The 15476-nt window shown below is 34.5% G+C and overlaps 3 protein-coding genes across 3 annotated transcripts in view; 2 read left to right on the forward strand and 1 right to left on the reverse strand.

The window, feature by feature from the left end:
- On the reverse strand, positions 1-7094 carry LOC100178963 (organic solute transporter subunit alpha-like). Its single transcript, XM_018812126.2, has 10 exons — positions 6951-7094; positions 4923-5037; positions 4477-4616; positions 4169-4257; positions 3386-3544; positions 3003-3114; positions 2087-2212; positions 1758-1871; positions 1190-1284; positions 1-333 (listed from the first exon to the last, which is right to left on the reverse strand). Exons 1-10 carry the CDS (start codon positions 6975-6977, stop codon positions 246-248), a joined length of 1065 nt encoding a protein of 354 aa, XP_018667671.1. The 5' UTR covers positions 6978-7094; the 3' UTR covers positions 1-245.
- A 2988-nt stretch (positions 7095-10082) lies between these two features.
- On the forward strand, positions 10083-14204 carry LOC101242832 (aquaporin-like). Its single transcript, XM_004226043.3, has 6 exons — positions 10083-10491; positions 10892-11002; positions 11782-11908; positions 12181-12374; positions 12870-13010; positions 13082-14204. Exons 1-6 carry the CDS (start codon positions 10319-10321, stop codon positions 13179-13181), a joined length of 846 nt encoding a protein of 281 aa, XP_004226091.2. The 5' UTR covers positions 10083-10318; the 3' UTR covers positions 13182-14204.
- A 40-nt stretch (positions 14205-14244) lies between these two features.
- LOC100186021 overlaps positions 14245-15476 on the forward strand; it is a 15763-nt gene continuing 14531 nt past the window's right edge. The window contains exons 1-2 of the mRNA XM_018812058.2: positions 14245-14621; positions 14957-15069. Of these exons, the coding sequence (XP_018667603.1) occupies positions 14351-14621; positions 14957-15069 (384 nt within the window). The 5' untranslated portion in view covers positions 14245-14350. The remainder of the gene's footprint in view (positions 14622-14956; positions 15070-15476) is intronic.

The raw sequence follows: 15476 nt of genomic DNA on the forward strand, positions 1-15476 counted from the left end.
TATCATCATGACTCCTGTTGGTCGTTGTTTATTGTTTAAAACACAATCAGGATATTTGGATGTTATGAGCTAAACGTGTCCCATCTTCCCCCACCCTGTATAGATACTGTATAGATACTGCGCTGCATTTAATACTTTCTTCGTTTTATTGATGAATTACAAAATAAATTGCCGCGTAAAAAATAATTAAAGAAGCATTATTGTCATGAGTGAAAAACAAAGTAGAAAATAAAATATTAATTAAGTTAAACGTTCGATACGTCAGGCGAACAGTTTCCGTTGGTTTTTTCTTCAATAGTTTCCATTAGTATATCCTCGGAAGGTGAAGTGTCTCTGTTGAAATAACTTGTGTTGATTGTAATAATGTAGAAGTCAACATTTCTCAGAACAGTACAGTTTTTTAAATATAATTTCCAAATATTTTTATTGGTACATAGATATATAATAGAATGGAGGGAGACGGGACACCTTCAGTAAATAATATACAAATATTTTGATCGTGTTTTAAACAATTGACAACGGTCTATGGAAGTAAGGATAAGGTTTTATAATTCTTTAAACTTTATTTATTTACTACCAAATTGGACGAGAAAATCTAATAAAAAGTTGTCTCATATTTCCCTACCCTACTATATATAATAGTTATCTACAGTTTTAGAAAATGTGTGTGATGTTTTTCTCGTTTAAACAGAGTAATTGTCCAATGAACCGTGTTGGAATCTATATTCGAATGATGATTATCCGTTTACCATTCATTGATTACTTTGTTACTATATCGCATATCACACACAAAGGACTTTTTGTACCTGAGTAATTTTATGAACAAAGATAACGCCAGTTGCACAATGTGATATTCAATAATGCTCTTTTAAAGTCGAGAGCCCACAAACATATAACTTTGGATATTGTTTAATAACGAAACCTCTGATTTTTAATAAAAAAGTACAGTGGGGTGAGGGAATATGGGACACTTTTTTCTGTTTTCTCGTTACATTTGGTAGTTAACAAAGAATTATAAAACCGTATCCTCGCGACTCCCATAGACGGTTGTTAATTGTTTGAAACAGGACGGGATATTTAGAGAATGTGATAAAGGTGTCCCATCTTACCCCACAGGACTATATTAATCAACGCATTGTCGGCGATACCTTAAGTTAGTTCGGCAGGACAAACCAGCGCATCAACTTACGTGCTCGTAGGTTCGATTCTTTCAAGTTCTACATTATCATCTGTTGTTCTGTATAGACACCTCGTAGTGAGGGAAAGAATAAAGAACTCAACAACCTGAAATATAATTTAATTGTTTGAATCTTGATAGTATAGTAGGTAGAAGATGGGAAACCTTTAGCACATGATATCCTGATGTTTTAAACAATTAACAACAGTTTATGAAAGGATACGATTTTATAATTCTTTGAATGCTTTTTGTATACTACCAATTGGGACGGGAAAATGAAATAAAAAAGTGTCCCACCTTTCCCCACCCTACTATATGTTTCTTTATCGTTGTTATTGCTACCAAAGGTTATCTTGTGTATTATATAACCGTGACCGTAATTAACTTGCAAAATCCAATTACTGGTTACATACAATATACGCTAAAGAAATGACAAGGATGCGCGTGTATATGACCAGATGACGTCGGTTACAATACAGTATTATACCGGTGTAAGAGACGACAGGAATAAGCATGGCTGACTGGTACGTCTAGTATTAATTACAATTATGGAATATTATAAAAATCAAGTACAGCTTACCATGATTTGATAATTGACGATTAATTTCCTTGTATAAAAAGTATAAGGCAAAACGCATGGGATGTAACACAACTTGATGACAAATGGCTGGACGTTTGCTATCAACAAAACTAGCTGCAAAAAAGTTTCGAATTTACCAATATGTAAACAGTCTATAAGTCAGTATTTCAAGCGGGTACAAACAGACATTAGTATGTTAAATAAAACGAAATAATTTAGTTCTGTGATTAATATCTTAGATATATAATACCATTTTGTTATCCTCCTGTGGCGATGTAATTTATATTATGACACGGATGTCATCGTAAAATATACTTTTACTTTTTCACCTGAAAGTTAAAAAACTTTGCCGTCGTTCGAAACCTCCCAATAAATGTTGCAGATGCTTTCCGAAATATAACAAGAGCCCACATCCCGGACAGCATTGATGCAATTAGACAACCGGTGTAGACCATCTGTGGTGTAATAAGGCAATATGTATAAGGCGTGCCGCCCTGCGTAAGCGCAAGCTGGCATTCAGCAAGCATTTAAACTTAGCATCTTATTATTATGCCATTTTACCCACAAAAATGTTGCGTCAGTTTAAGGCCGAATTTTAATATAGTAGAGTGGGGGAAGATGGGACACCTTTAACAAATAATATCCAAATAGCCTGATCGTGTTTTAAACAATTAACAATGATCTGTGGAAGTCGTGAGGATACGGTTTTATAATTCATGGACTGTTCTTTGTTTACTACCAAATGAAAAGAGAACGAAAAGGTGTCCCATCTTCCCCACCCTACTATATATAGGTATGGCAGTAATCGCCTTTGCCGCGCGTTTTGTTGGGACGTGTTGACACTGTCTTATGATACTTTATAACAATATTTTCGTTTAACAAAGAGAACTAAAGAGATTTTATGCCTTACTATATGTGCGTTGTGCTACATACCGGTTTTGTGTTTTATGCAATATTTATTAATATATAGAAGGGTGGGGGAAGATGGGACACCTTTAGCACGTAATATCCAAATATCCTGTACGTGTTTTAAACAAATAAAAACGGTATATGGGAATCGTGAGGATACGATTTTCAATTCTTTATACTTTCTTTGTTTACTACCAAATAGAACGACAAAATTCAAAGAAAAGGTGTTCCATCTTTCCCCAGCATCCTACTATAACATCAATAATTCGTTTCCATTTATTATAGCTTCACCCTCTTGTTTAAATTTTTACGAAAAGTAAACAGTTTATAACATACCCCTGGAATGGCGATCGTTCGGTCAGTTTTAATGATTCCTTCAAAGAATAAGACGATGGGTCGTGTGAATGCTGCTTGGAATGTTGCGTACCATAATACTTGGAAGTTGCTTCTGCAGAAAACGCGTGGAGGTCACATATACTGTACTAAGAAGTAAGGTATTCAGCACATAATATCTTTTTTGCCTAATAATGCTTTAACAATTAACAACGCTATTTTAGCGCTGTTGGCTAAGGGTATAAAATTATGTAAATAAATGAATGTTTTCTAAAAAATTTGGAATGAAAACATGCTTAACTTCCCAACCTACTATATACCTGAATTCGATAACAGATGGCGGTAATATATAATTACCGACATCTTCTAATGGTAAAAACATTTACTTGGTCATTTTAAACGAGGGTAAACAGAAACAGCAGCAGCAGAAAGGCCCCGTGTTGGTTTGTACATATCTTCCCTCGAACCGACGTAATAATTGCGTTTGTCCACCATAGTAATTCACCATCAACACCAGCAATGCGTGAAGGCCGAACCCAAAGTATCTAAATCAGTAACGTATAGTGGGGTGGGGGGAGATGGGACACCTTTAGCACACAATATATAAATATCCTGATCGTGTTTTAAACAATTAACAACGGTCTATGAAAGTCGCGAGGACAAGGTTTTATAATTCCTTGAATGTTCTTTGTTTACTACCAAAATGTACGAGAAAATCGAATAAAAAGGTGTCCCATCTTCCCCCACCCTACTATATATAAAACCTATGATTAATTTAACGATATGCGCGAAAACCGATGTCGTGCGTTGTGGCGTCGCGGCACAAAACATCTGCTATTATATGATTGTGGACGTGTGTGTTGGGGAGGAAACCAGATCACTCCTCTCACACAGTTAGTCAATAATGAGTTGTCCATCCTATCATCCATACCAACTATATAAAAACCTAATCACTGCAAAGTTACATGAGTGGTAATTCTTGAGCAGACAAAATGTGTATGAAATATATAGGATACCCGTGTTAGAACTTCAACTGTTATATTCCGGCTCTCGGAAAATAAATAAATGGGTTGGGACCCCAATAATAAATGGGTAGGGACCCCAATAATAAATGGGTAGAGACCCCAATAACAGCGAGTCAATCTTAAAAACATACGTAGTTTACTTACACAGAACACACAAAGTCGATCATTACATTTCCTGCCGGGAAGAAGCAACCAACAACAGAAGAAACAGCGAACACGGTTGGTATTCCTGCCTGTCATATTTACACATTGTAAACAAGGTGGGGAATTATTGGGGCCTATATAGGAAGGCAGTTTAATCATTATTTATTTGGTAAAGCAAATAAAAGCTTGTTCGTTTCAGAAAGTTTATCAAAATAATTTATTTTAAAATCAATCTTAAAAATCATGGTCTTTAAAACTAAATGATATCGTCGTGTATTGTATAAACAACTCTATGTATATGTACTGACCTGCAATAAAGATAGTCTCCGCCTGTACGATAACTTTAGGTTTGATTTAAGGTAAAACACTTCTTCGATGTAAATTCCCACTGTTATTGTTGCCATTACGATTAGAATTAGATGTAAGATCAAACCGCTGGTGTCCATGTCTATAAATTAAACCACAATTCACCACGGGTAACTTCGAACCTTAACCGCACATGACGTATGCACAAAATGAAGTAAATAAAAAGCATGCATGTCAGATCGCCTTGCAAACTATAACCACTGCAGTCCAAGATATGTCTTTTTGTCTTTATGATGGTCCATTTTCCAATTTTTATTCATAATTAAATTTGGTAACCAGAATCTGTTGAAAAATCCGAATTGTTTAAATAAAAACAAATATATTTTGTTCGTGTTGTTTTGTGTTGGTAAAAGATTTGTGCTAATCACGGCGTACGTATTATTCTCACTTTGTACGATGACCATTGCGGATGGTATAGGATCATGTTTACAATGTTCGATATATGCTTCTTTAGCTTTTGCTTTGGCAAATACGAGGGGGTCGAATGATGTGCTGTTCATTCCCTGCAATAATAAGGCAATATTGGAATATTAGATGTTGTAATGCAAATATGATAATTGGTGTAAGTACGTGGTGCAGTGGTTGGCGCACCTGCCTGTAATCCAGAGGCATGGATTCAAAGTTCGTCGCTGCTACCATTGTGGGCGTATGTGTCCTTGGGCAAGACATTTAAAGGTAATTGCCCCAAGCCAGTGGTCACTAATGGGTTGTCCAAATTGCCATTGACGCAGATAAACAATCACAGAACACCCGTGTTATTAGAAGCGTTGTTTTCACGTACACACGAAGATCAAGCAAGTTACATTCATTCATCTTAACTATATAATATAATGGGATTGTTGGGCAAAAAAATTGTAACTGCAAACATAATAATAAGATGCTTTTTCTAATGCTCGCTAGATCATATTACAACACGGCCGAAATTTATAGTTTGTGAGTTTAAATTATCAATCTATAGTATTGTAGTTTAAAAAATATCAAGAAGTATTTCATACGACCATACCGTTTAAAATCATATATATATATATATATATATGTTGTTTACGTGGTAAAGTAACTACCTTTAATTTCGGTAGTTTAAATATGCGGAATATTTATCAGTAAATAAAAAATCTTTAATTCTTTCCCATCTTGCCCCACTTTGAAGTTTCTATTGCCAAACTATAAAAGGCTAGTTTCTGATTTAATAATACATGCCTCATGGGAAATACAAATATAATACTGTGAGGAAAGATGGGACAGCTTCAGCACATAACATTCAAATACCTGACCGTGGTTTAAACAACTAAAAACGGTCTACAGGAGTCGTAAGGAATACCCACCTACCCCACTCTACAATAGAATCTACGAATACTATAATAACACGAATATGTATAAAATAAAATTTAAAATTTATTCACAGATATTTGAGAAGTTATAGGAAGTGGCTTAAGCGAAATATAGAATACCAATACCCAGTTTGTGGCAAAAATATAAACTTTATTATAAGGTACTATAAATTTTCTTACATCTGTAACATGGTTACATGTTAAAAACTATCTTTATCAGTGGATAAAGAAAAAAATGTCAATGCGTTTAATATTATTCCACGTTATTTACGTGTATTCATAATTTTAACATCGTGTACTTAAGATTTGAAACTGTCCCATCTTACCCCGCCTGTTTTCGGATCCTTAAAATACACCTGCCGTGCTTTAATATAGTGGGGTGGGGAAAGATAGGACACATTTTCATTCTATTTTTCCGTCCCATTTGGCAGTATGCAAAGAAAAGTCAATAAGTTATAAAATTCTCACGACTCCTACAGACCGTTGTTAAATGCTTAAATCACGATCAGCATATTTAAATATTATGTGCTAAAGGTGTTATTTTTTGAATTGTGGTCAATTAATAACGGTATCACAGTACAGATTCATAATATAGTAAGGTGGGGGGTCCCATCTTCCCCACCCTATTATATCACTGAAAAACATATATATTAGGAATCGTTTTAAATGTCTGGCAATATATGCGCAAGGGTTTCATTTTTCCTATCCTACTATATCACCGAATATGGTCAAAAAAGAGGTTACAATGTTTGTGAACACGTAAAACGTTGATCGATCAATGCCACATGTCGTAAGGCGTTTAATGGGGCGTTAAGTTTAAATCCGAAAAAAAAACAGGATAAATCAAACACCTTGTGCCCATCGTCGAGTTATAAAATACTACCGTAAACCCCGACACACATGGTGTATTCTCAGACTTTAGACTTCACTTCTCAGTATGTCATGCTGACAGTAAGCGATGCTGGGTGATAGTAGAAGTCTAAAGTTAACACATGTCTGCTAAGTACTACAAACCATTACTACTATATCTACCACAGGACATGTACAAAAGGTAATTAAAGTATCGGCTTACACTACAACGTACTTACTGTGATATTCAGTAGACTTTTCGGCATGCTCAATCTTTCAAATTCCAAACTTGCTTATTTATATAACTTGTAGTACAGATGTGTTGACAGTCAAACTATTTAGGTCAAACTGACCTGTCCTACCACTGTGAAGAACGTGTGGTTGCTTTTACATACCAGCTTCAAGCAGCTACTTAAAACAACCAATTTAAATCGTAACATATCGAAGTGATAGCAATAGTAACATCATTCGATATATTTTGGTTATTATACCACGATACATTGCGTCAGTTTGCCCAAAACGTGGCGTCAAATATCAACAAAATTAACACAATGTCCCGGACTGGGTGAAAGGTAACTGCCAAACAAGACTATCTCAGCTTGCGGTTAACGTTTTTTCTTTCACTAAATTCAAGAGAAACTTGGAAAGAAATTCTTTCTTTACTTTGCACTTTAGAAGTTTTCACATTTAACTTTCTAGTTTTCACATTTAACCACGTGTATGTTTCCACCAATCAGAGTAACAGCCGAAAATATGATTGTTCGGTTATTTTTAGTTAATAAACAAATACATTTTCTCTGAAAGTTGAAAATATACACTATACGTAGGTTTTATCTTGTAAACTAGTATCCACACAAACCTCGCCACTTCAGAATCCCAGCAACTTTCTGTATGTTACTCAGATACTAAACCACCTCGCTTTACAATAATTCAGCCGAATAAACTGTAGGAAACTTTTTTCGCAAAATTTAAATTTATCTTCTTTGTTAACCTCTGTAGTATAGAGGTTATTCACCTCTCGTTAACAATAAAGACTATTTGCTCGCTATTCACAAGTAAGGTCCAGCTGAGCTGTGTAAATTAACGGATTCCAGATATTCAGTAAGGTTGGAATTAATTATAACTACGATGTCGTAAGGTTCATGTTTATAAATTATACTCACCAACAAACATAACAATCTAAATGAGTGGTGTAATAAAGGTTTCGAATAACTATACACCATTCGCATGGTATGTACTAACGACACTCGTAAACAATTAACCGGTTAATGACACTATGTGACGTTACTTACTAGGTTGAAGGATGGGGAAGATTACGTAACTTTATACAAATACTTACACCATGGTTAGGAATCGACCCTAGCCCGTTCGTTCGTTCGTTTATTTATTTGTTTGTTTGTTGTCTACATGATATTTGTTTTAAACCTAATTAAAATATATTTTCTACCTCAGACTGTGCATATTTATGATTAATTAACATTTGAATTCCTATTTCCAGGTTGGTTTTTATTGTCGTATATTTTACGTGGAGAAAACTTATATAATTGTTTTGTACTTTTCATGCATCATTTATATATTTTGATTCATAATTCTCACAATATCTCCCTTATACACCAACCTTTAGGTTATTGACCCGAACGTATACTATATATGTAGGTATACAGCTTTAGTAAATCCGATGTATCACTTCGTTCTCACCACCTTTCGTTTATAACACCTTTCTCTTTACCTGACAGACATTTTTCAAGTTCTGATACCATTTAAATCGTGCAGATCCAGCTGTACGAATATATAAAGAACATTTATTTTATTTTTTTCCATAGGTTTAAGTTTTAACCGGCAAAATATTGCAGCATATAACTAAGTCATTGGGTATGAGACATGACTTTGCAAATATATTTTGGTTAATCTGAAAAATTGATTCAAAAATTGCTTCATTGTTAAAATTGTTTGTATTAAAGAGAAAAGCACTTTGTTCTTTGGGCGTGTACACCCTCTGTATAAACATTTTGTGTGTTTCATTTCATTCTGCTTAATCACGCAACCTATTCTTTCCTAACTCAAATTATACAAGTAGTCGTTTATTATCCACCGTATACTAATAGATTTCTCGAATCATTCCCGAAGTTTGGTGTTTTCTGTTGGACGTAACATATTCGATGACTGGGCAAATAAATTGAAATATAGCGTCATAACTGAATGTCCAGCATCGAAATTTGAGTTTAACTACATCGTTACCTATAGAACCTTCCTCCATTTACGTGAAAGATTGAATGTTTCCCCGCGGAGAGTAACCACAGTAACTATAACATAGATGTTCTGAGTTAGTAAGTATGCAACTTTTAGACAACCCATAAATGATCACTATGCTGGGGAATCGTATAACGTCCCTGCCCAAGGACACACACGCCCATAATGTTAGTAGCATAAAGCAGTGCTCTTCAACCTTTTTTGGGTTGGTGAACCCCTAAAGTTGTTGCGACGAACTCATGCACCCCTGATTGCTTTAACTTAAAACTAATGACGTTTCACAATTCCCAGTGATGCAAGACATAGAATTCATATAAAAAAACTGTAGGAAGTGGCTAAATTGGTTAAAAAAGTTTACAACTAAAAAATTTTGCTAAAAATTGTTGAAGTTTGTGGTGCACCCTTGTATACCCTTTTGCACTGGTGCACCCTTGGCATATTTTGGTGCACCGTGCACACCGGTTGAAGAGCACTGGCATAAAGCATCGAACACGACATCCTCTGCTTTCGATGCAAGTGCCCAAACCTCTCAGCCACGCCGCCGAATCTCTATGATATTCACACCACGTAACCACTAGGGCACACTTCATCCGGCCGTGTGAAACATGTCGTGTAGAGCAAACGACTGAATATATTAAGAATACAACGCGTGTGATGTTAAATATTGAATTGAACATACACAATAAAGTTAAGTGCAAAACATACATGCCAGGTAACCTTAAACAAACAAGCTATTTGTGCAAGTAAGCTAACAACTCCCTTGCAGCTCTTAATTATTCTCGTAATCTTAATAGGTTATGACCATAGTAATCGATTGATATTTTATGTGCAAAAAACTATACACATTGACGCTGATAGTTGTAAATATACCTCAAAGCGATTATTGCAACGAATATTCCGTCACTCTTGCATTACATGGCATGCGTGGCTATGGTTACCTGAAGTTCTATGTAAGACAATATTTGAACTGAGTACATGAGTTAAGAACCCATAGCAACCTCATAAATCAATATTAAACAAACCAACACCCAGCATTCAATTCACTAAGAACTATTTTTAAGAATCAATTTTATCACGTTATTGCAAATTTCCTGCAAGTCATGCGCAATCTTGTGTATTGTTGGAAGCCCGTTGCAAGTCGTATGAAGGTTTTGCGGTTCGTGTGCTTGCAAAGTAATATAAAGGTTTTGCGGTATACTTTGAAACTTTTCTGGTGTAGCATCGCAGGTAGTTCAGGTGCTGCCGCGTAAAACAACAAATCAAACAGTTCAATAATTAATTTGTCGCGAACAAACACACTCGAAGCGAGAAGTATCAGTTGTGTACTTCACATTCCGACGAGGGCTGCTTATTCAAGATGGCGGAGGAAAAAATTGAATTTGAAACAAAACCAGAATCTGTAAAATTTACTCGGAATTACTTTCGGTTTGCTGTTCCTCTGATGGCCGAGTTTGTCGCAACTTTTCTTCACACTTTCTGGGGATCTATGGCCGGTTTCCCGCTTGATAGAAGCACAAATAGCTTAAACAGGTGTGAAATTAATTTCATGTTTTTTGTTGGCTATATTTTTAAGTTTGCTGAAAAAAAAATTCTTTAACTCAACCATTAAAACCAAGCAAATTCCGGTTGCTACAAAGTCTATATCATTATTTTCTATGTAATTGAGCCTATCGATAATATTTTTACCAAAATCGCAAGATGTATAGTACTGTGGGGGAAGATGGGACACCACAGGTTGTTCTGCAAAACTCATAATATATAACCACGTGGGACGTAAATGCTTGACCCAATTTGCCCTTACATTGTTTACACTTAAATTAAACAACAGATTATACAAAATATTTTCAACTTTGTTTATTTCAATCGTTTAAATATTAGGTTAAATGTTTAACAATTTCAACATTGTTTTAATTTCGTTTAAATATTGCAGTTCCATTATCTCGAGTGACGTCACAATCGGATATCCAGATTCAAATTTATTACCAGCATTTCAAGCTGGTTTTGCTGTGTGGATTCTAATCGTTGGATTCTTTAATATCAGGTAATATGTAGTTACAAACCGTGTGTTTTTTTAAATGTAAAAGATTAACATTGCTCTCATGTTATATAGTAGGGTTGGAGAAGACGGGACTTTTCAATTAAATCCACCTTTACGAATATCCGCTTTATCATAGACAGAAAATGTTACACTATTATTCTACAGTATGTTCACACAGACTAACGTCAAACGCATTTGCTGTTGTTAAGTATTAAAATTCGGTGTTGAACGACTACAACATTTTCCAATAGTTTAAAAAAGAATAATAATAGGATGCTCATTTTAAACTTTCACAGTATCGTATTAAACTTACCTGAGTTTTGTAACTTGCATAATGGCAATCTAATAACATAGTTTAATAACAGAGGTTAAAATTTTTCGTAAATTTTAAAGTTAAAACTTTTCGTAAATTTTAAGGTTAAAACTTTTCGTAAATTTTGTCTTTTAAAATTAGTTTTAGGTTTGTAAAATAACTGAGATATGCACATGTGAAAAATAGGAGGTAAGGGTTAAAAGGCTTAAATTAGGAATAAAATCATCATAAAAATACTGCTTTAAAATTATATTTTCCGGTATTACTGGTTCATATGTATTTGTTAGATGCAATATTTATCAATAGATCTTCCCCTTTAGCGCATAATATTTAAATATCCTGATCGTGTTTTAAACAATTAACCGCCTATGTTTAAAACTCGGCTACTACGCAGTAAATATTTATAAATTTGTGTTGTACAAATATTTATAAAACATTTACTTACATTAACACACGCGGTATATGACAGCGTTTTTCACTTCAATCCTGCTGTATCTGTTGGATTCCTGGTTAGTGGTGACCTCGTCATCTACATGTTGATACCATATGTTGTTGCACAATGTCTTGGGGCGGCTGCTGGGGCACAGATAGCAAAGGTGAAATAATTTTCAACTTATTTTTATTTTTATAGGGTTTCAAATATCATATATTTATTGCAAATTTTTCTTACGCATTTGTTAAATTTTACATATAAATATAGAATATCCATTAAAAATGAAATAATCGCATACTTAAAAAAACTAAAATGCAAACGGGTACGCTGGTATAAGGCAAGTTAAAAAATTAACGTTTTCAAATATAACTAATAAATACCGGAGGCCATATAAGTGATTTACCATCGTCTATATATGTTTCTATTCTTACTCAGAGTTTAAGAGGAGAAGATTTAGTTCCACTATACATTCAAGATGACGCTAATATAACAGCTATATTCTTCTGCGAGTTCATCACAACCGGGTTTATTATGTTCTTCACGTTAGCCATGGTTGTGGACAAGACATACCAACAACACACTGGACCATTCGCCCTCGGAATGACTGTGTTTCAAGGAGTTCTTGCTGGGTAATTTTGCACTTCAAGTATTATTCAATAAACTGTTATATCGCTTGTCTTATATATCTTGCCAACCGACATAAATAATACTGAGTGAGAAATCGTGACAGTATTTAAACATTTTAAATATAACTTGGAATTGGAAACATCCGATCACATATATAGGACAGTAAATACAATTTGTATTTTTTTCTATAGTTTTACATACCGGGCCAAACAGTAGTAATTATTCTCAAAGTGCGCGTCCCTTAGTTAATCAGAAACGTATCGACTTTATAAATGTGTATATACTGTGCACAGTATTATATAGACGTTTCCTGATCGTGTTTTAAACATTTAACAACGTTCTATGGGAGTCGCGCGCATACGACTTTATAATTCCTTAAATGTTCTTTGTTTACTACTAAATGGGACGATAAAATAAAATAAAAAGGTATCCCATCTTCCCCAACCCCAGTCAGACTTGTTTTCATAATAAAATTCCTCACGACACTTTCACTGCAGAAGATGGGTCGGGGCTGGCTGTTTAAATCCAGCCAGATGGTTTGGACCTGCACTTGTTACTGGTGGGGCTGCGTGGAATTATCATTGGGTGTTGTGGCTTGGAGACTGTGTAGGAGCTTTTGTTTTCGCTATCATTTACATGTAAGTAGGCAATATAGTGTTTTTTTTTAAATATTTATTTAAGATTAAAAATAACTTTTTTAATATTTTAGGATGTTTTTTGCACCCGAGGATCGGATCTGGTTTCTGAAACTAAACAAAAAAGTGTCGAATTTAAAATCACCGGCCCCCTACAGCGTAACGAAGTTATGAAAATTTTATTATGAAAATTTATATTTTGTTTTCTTACTTAGCTTACTGTATCTAGTTCAGTTATATTGGTTTGGGGATTTAAACTTTATTACGTGTTTTTCATCCCGGAAATGGAAAATGTTCGAGACTGTCTAAACTATCGAGATCAGTGAAAGAAAGGCACGTTTCACTCCGGATATTTTAACAGGTGGAACACAGGTCATAAAAATGAAATCATGGTAGCTTAATTTAAAATGGTTTGTCATTTGTATAATACGCTAGACTTAAATGCTCTTTATGTTGTTTACAGTGTATGTGTAAGACTCGCAATGTATGTCGTAGGGTTAAGGGCTTAGGCGTTAACGTCAATAGATCTATTTGTCAAAAACTTTCTTTACAATTTCAATCCTTCATTAAGCTCACATACAGTAGGGTGGGGGAAGGTGGGATACCTTTTTTATTCTATCTTTGCGTCCCATTTGGTAGTAAACAAAGAACATTAAAGGAATTATGAAACCGTATCCTCGCGACTACCATATACCGTTGTTAGTTGTTTAAAACATGACTATAGGATGTTTGGATATTATGTACTGTCCCGTTTCCCCCCACCCTATACTATACATGTTATAATTAAGTGACTACGTTAAATTCCTTTATATTTAATATGTTCGATAGTTTTACCGAAATTTTGAATAATGATGCGTTTTGTCACGTCAGAAGCCTACGCAAGACGTTCGTTTTAGCAATGCATCGCTTCATTGAATAAACTCGCCTTGTGTAATTCGTGGGAAGTGATAATTACTTTGCATTTTCTGCTCCAAGCATGAGAAGCGCTCTTGAAGTAAGCGATTTGTTCTCATTCAAGAAAGAGTGCGGTGTTGGTTGCTGTAGTGCAGTGAACAGTTTAATAAACTGCTAAGCCATTTTCTGATAAGCACATGTTTCAGATAGTATTTCTGCTAGATGTAAACCTTTTAAGTTTTTGTCATGTGTATTGAACCTACGATAATATGAGAGATGATTTAACAAATTATTGTATACGAGTAATCTATTTTATTATATAAACTAAATGCACCGTAGGTTAGCTCGGTTGGTGACAAAACTTAAGCCTAAAAGTGGTAGAGGTTGTTTTTTTAACGATACCGGTCGAGTAAGATACCGGTGGACACTCATCAACTGCTGTAGAAGAAATGTGTGAAAACATCTTCACATTGCAAAACTTTGGTTCATTGCTGCTACTCCTGTTTAGTACTACTTACATTTCAAGTCAAAGTGTGATCCATGAAAACTTAACTTCCCCTGTATGTCCAAACACATGCGGGGCTACAAATATTTTTCACTTTTTCATTGGATACAGTGAAAGTGATCCATGCGGAAGATGTGTTATTATATCATGCGCAAATGAATTCTTCACGATAAGTTTACCAATTCGGGAGTTTGCAAATCTACCAAACGAACCAGGTGGGCACTTATATACTATAATTGATCTTTTATGAAATATGAAGAGGAAAAATATTCAATGATCAGTTTGGGTTGTTGTTTTAAGTATATATTTTAAGTTTGATCAAGTTACCATACTGGGTTATTAGGTTGTTATTGCATAAATCTCATCTTTGCTTCGAGGAAATCTTGTTTAATGTTAATACTTCGTTGATATTTATTTTCCCGATTAAAAATATAGCCTACACTAGAACAAAAAATATAAAAAAAACGAAATAATATCTTGTGACTGAATTGGTCTACGAATTTACACGTCAGTATCTTTGTGTTTCTATCACATAAATATATATGCACAGAACCGCTCAATCTGCTTGTTGTTAGCAACACAAACTGCACCTTACAAGTTTACTCGAACATGGGGATGTTACTTATTAGTGGAGACTACAATCAATGTGGTGGGGGATTTTATGTGAGTTCGCATTTCAACATTTTGTTTCGTCTTATGTGCCGTTCGAACGATATACTATGATGCAAAAATTTTATAATATAATTTTTTGATTAACAAACGCACTTCACTCATATTAATACGCTATTATTCTGAATACCAACAACAACCAGCGTCAAATGTAATTTAAATATGAATAGTAGTTGGTAGGGTGTGGTAATATGGGACACTTAAGCACATAATCTTCAATATTTCAAAAATCAATATATAGTACAGTAGTATTCTATTTTCTCGCTCCATTTATTGGTAGCAAACAAATTAAGTTCAAAGAATTATAAAACCGTACTCTCACGACTTTAATAGACCGGTGTTAATTGTTTAAAACACGATCAGGATATTTGTTTACTGTGTACCAAAGGTGTCCCATCTTG

Source organism: Ciona intestinalis, chromosome 5 (assembly GCF_000224145.3).
Source record: "Ciona intestinalis chromosome 5, KH, whole genome shotgun sequence".
NCBI lineage: Eukaryota > Metazoa > Chordata > Ascidiacea > Phlebobranchia > Cionidae > Ciona > Ciona intestinalis.

Bases quoted from the DNA above. Each gene is read 5' to 3' on its own strand.
- LOC100178963 (XM_018812126.2), bottom strand. From the start codon at position 6,977: ATGCCGAAAAGTCTACTGAATATCACA. The intron at 4,258-4,476 runs GTCAGTACATAT...TAAATATGACAG, and splicing joins GGAGACTATCTTTATTGCAG to GCAGGAATACCAACCGTGTT. The intron at 3,545-4,168 runs GTAAGTAAACTA...TTACTGATTTAG, and splicing joins ATCGACTTTGTGTGTTCTGT to ATACTTTGGGTTCGGCCTTC.
- LOC101242832 (XM_004226043.3), top strand. From the start codon at position 10,319: ATGGCGGAGGAAAAAATTGAATTTGAAACAAAACCAGAATCTGTAAAA. The intron at 12,375-12,869 runs GTAATTTTGCAC...CTTTCACTGCAG, and splicing joins TTTCAAGGAGTTCTTGCTGG to AAGATGGGTCGGGGCTGGCT. The intron at 13,011-13,081 runs GTAAGTAGGCAA...TTAATATTTTAG, and splicing joins GTTTTCGCTATCATTTACAT to GATGTTTTTTGCACCCGAGG.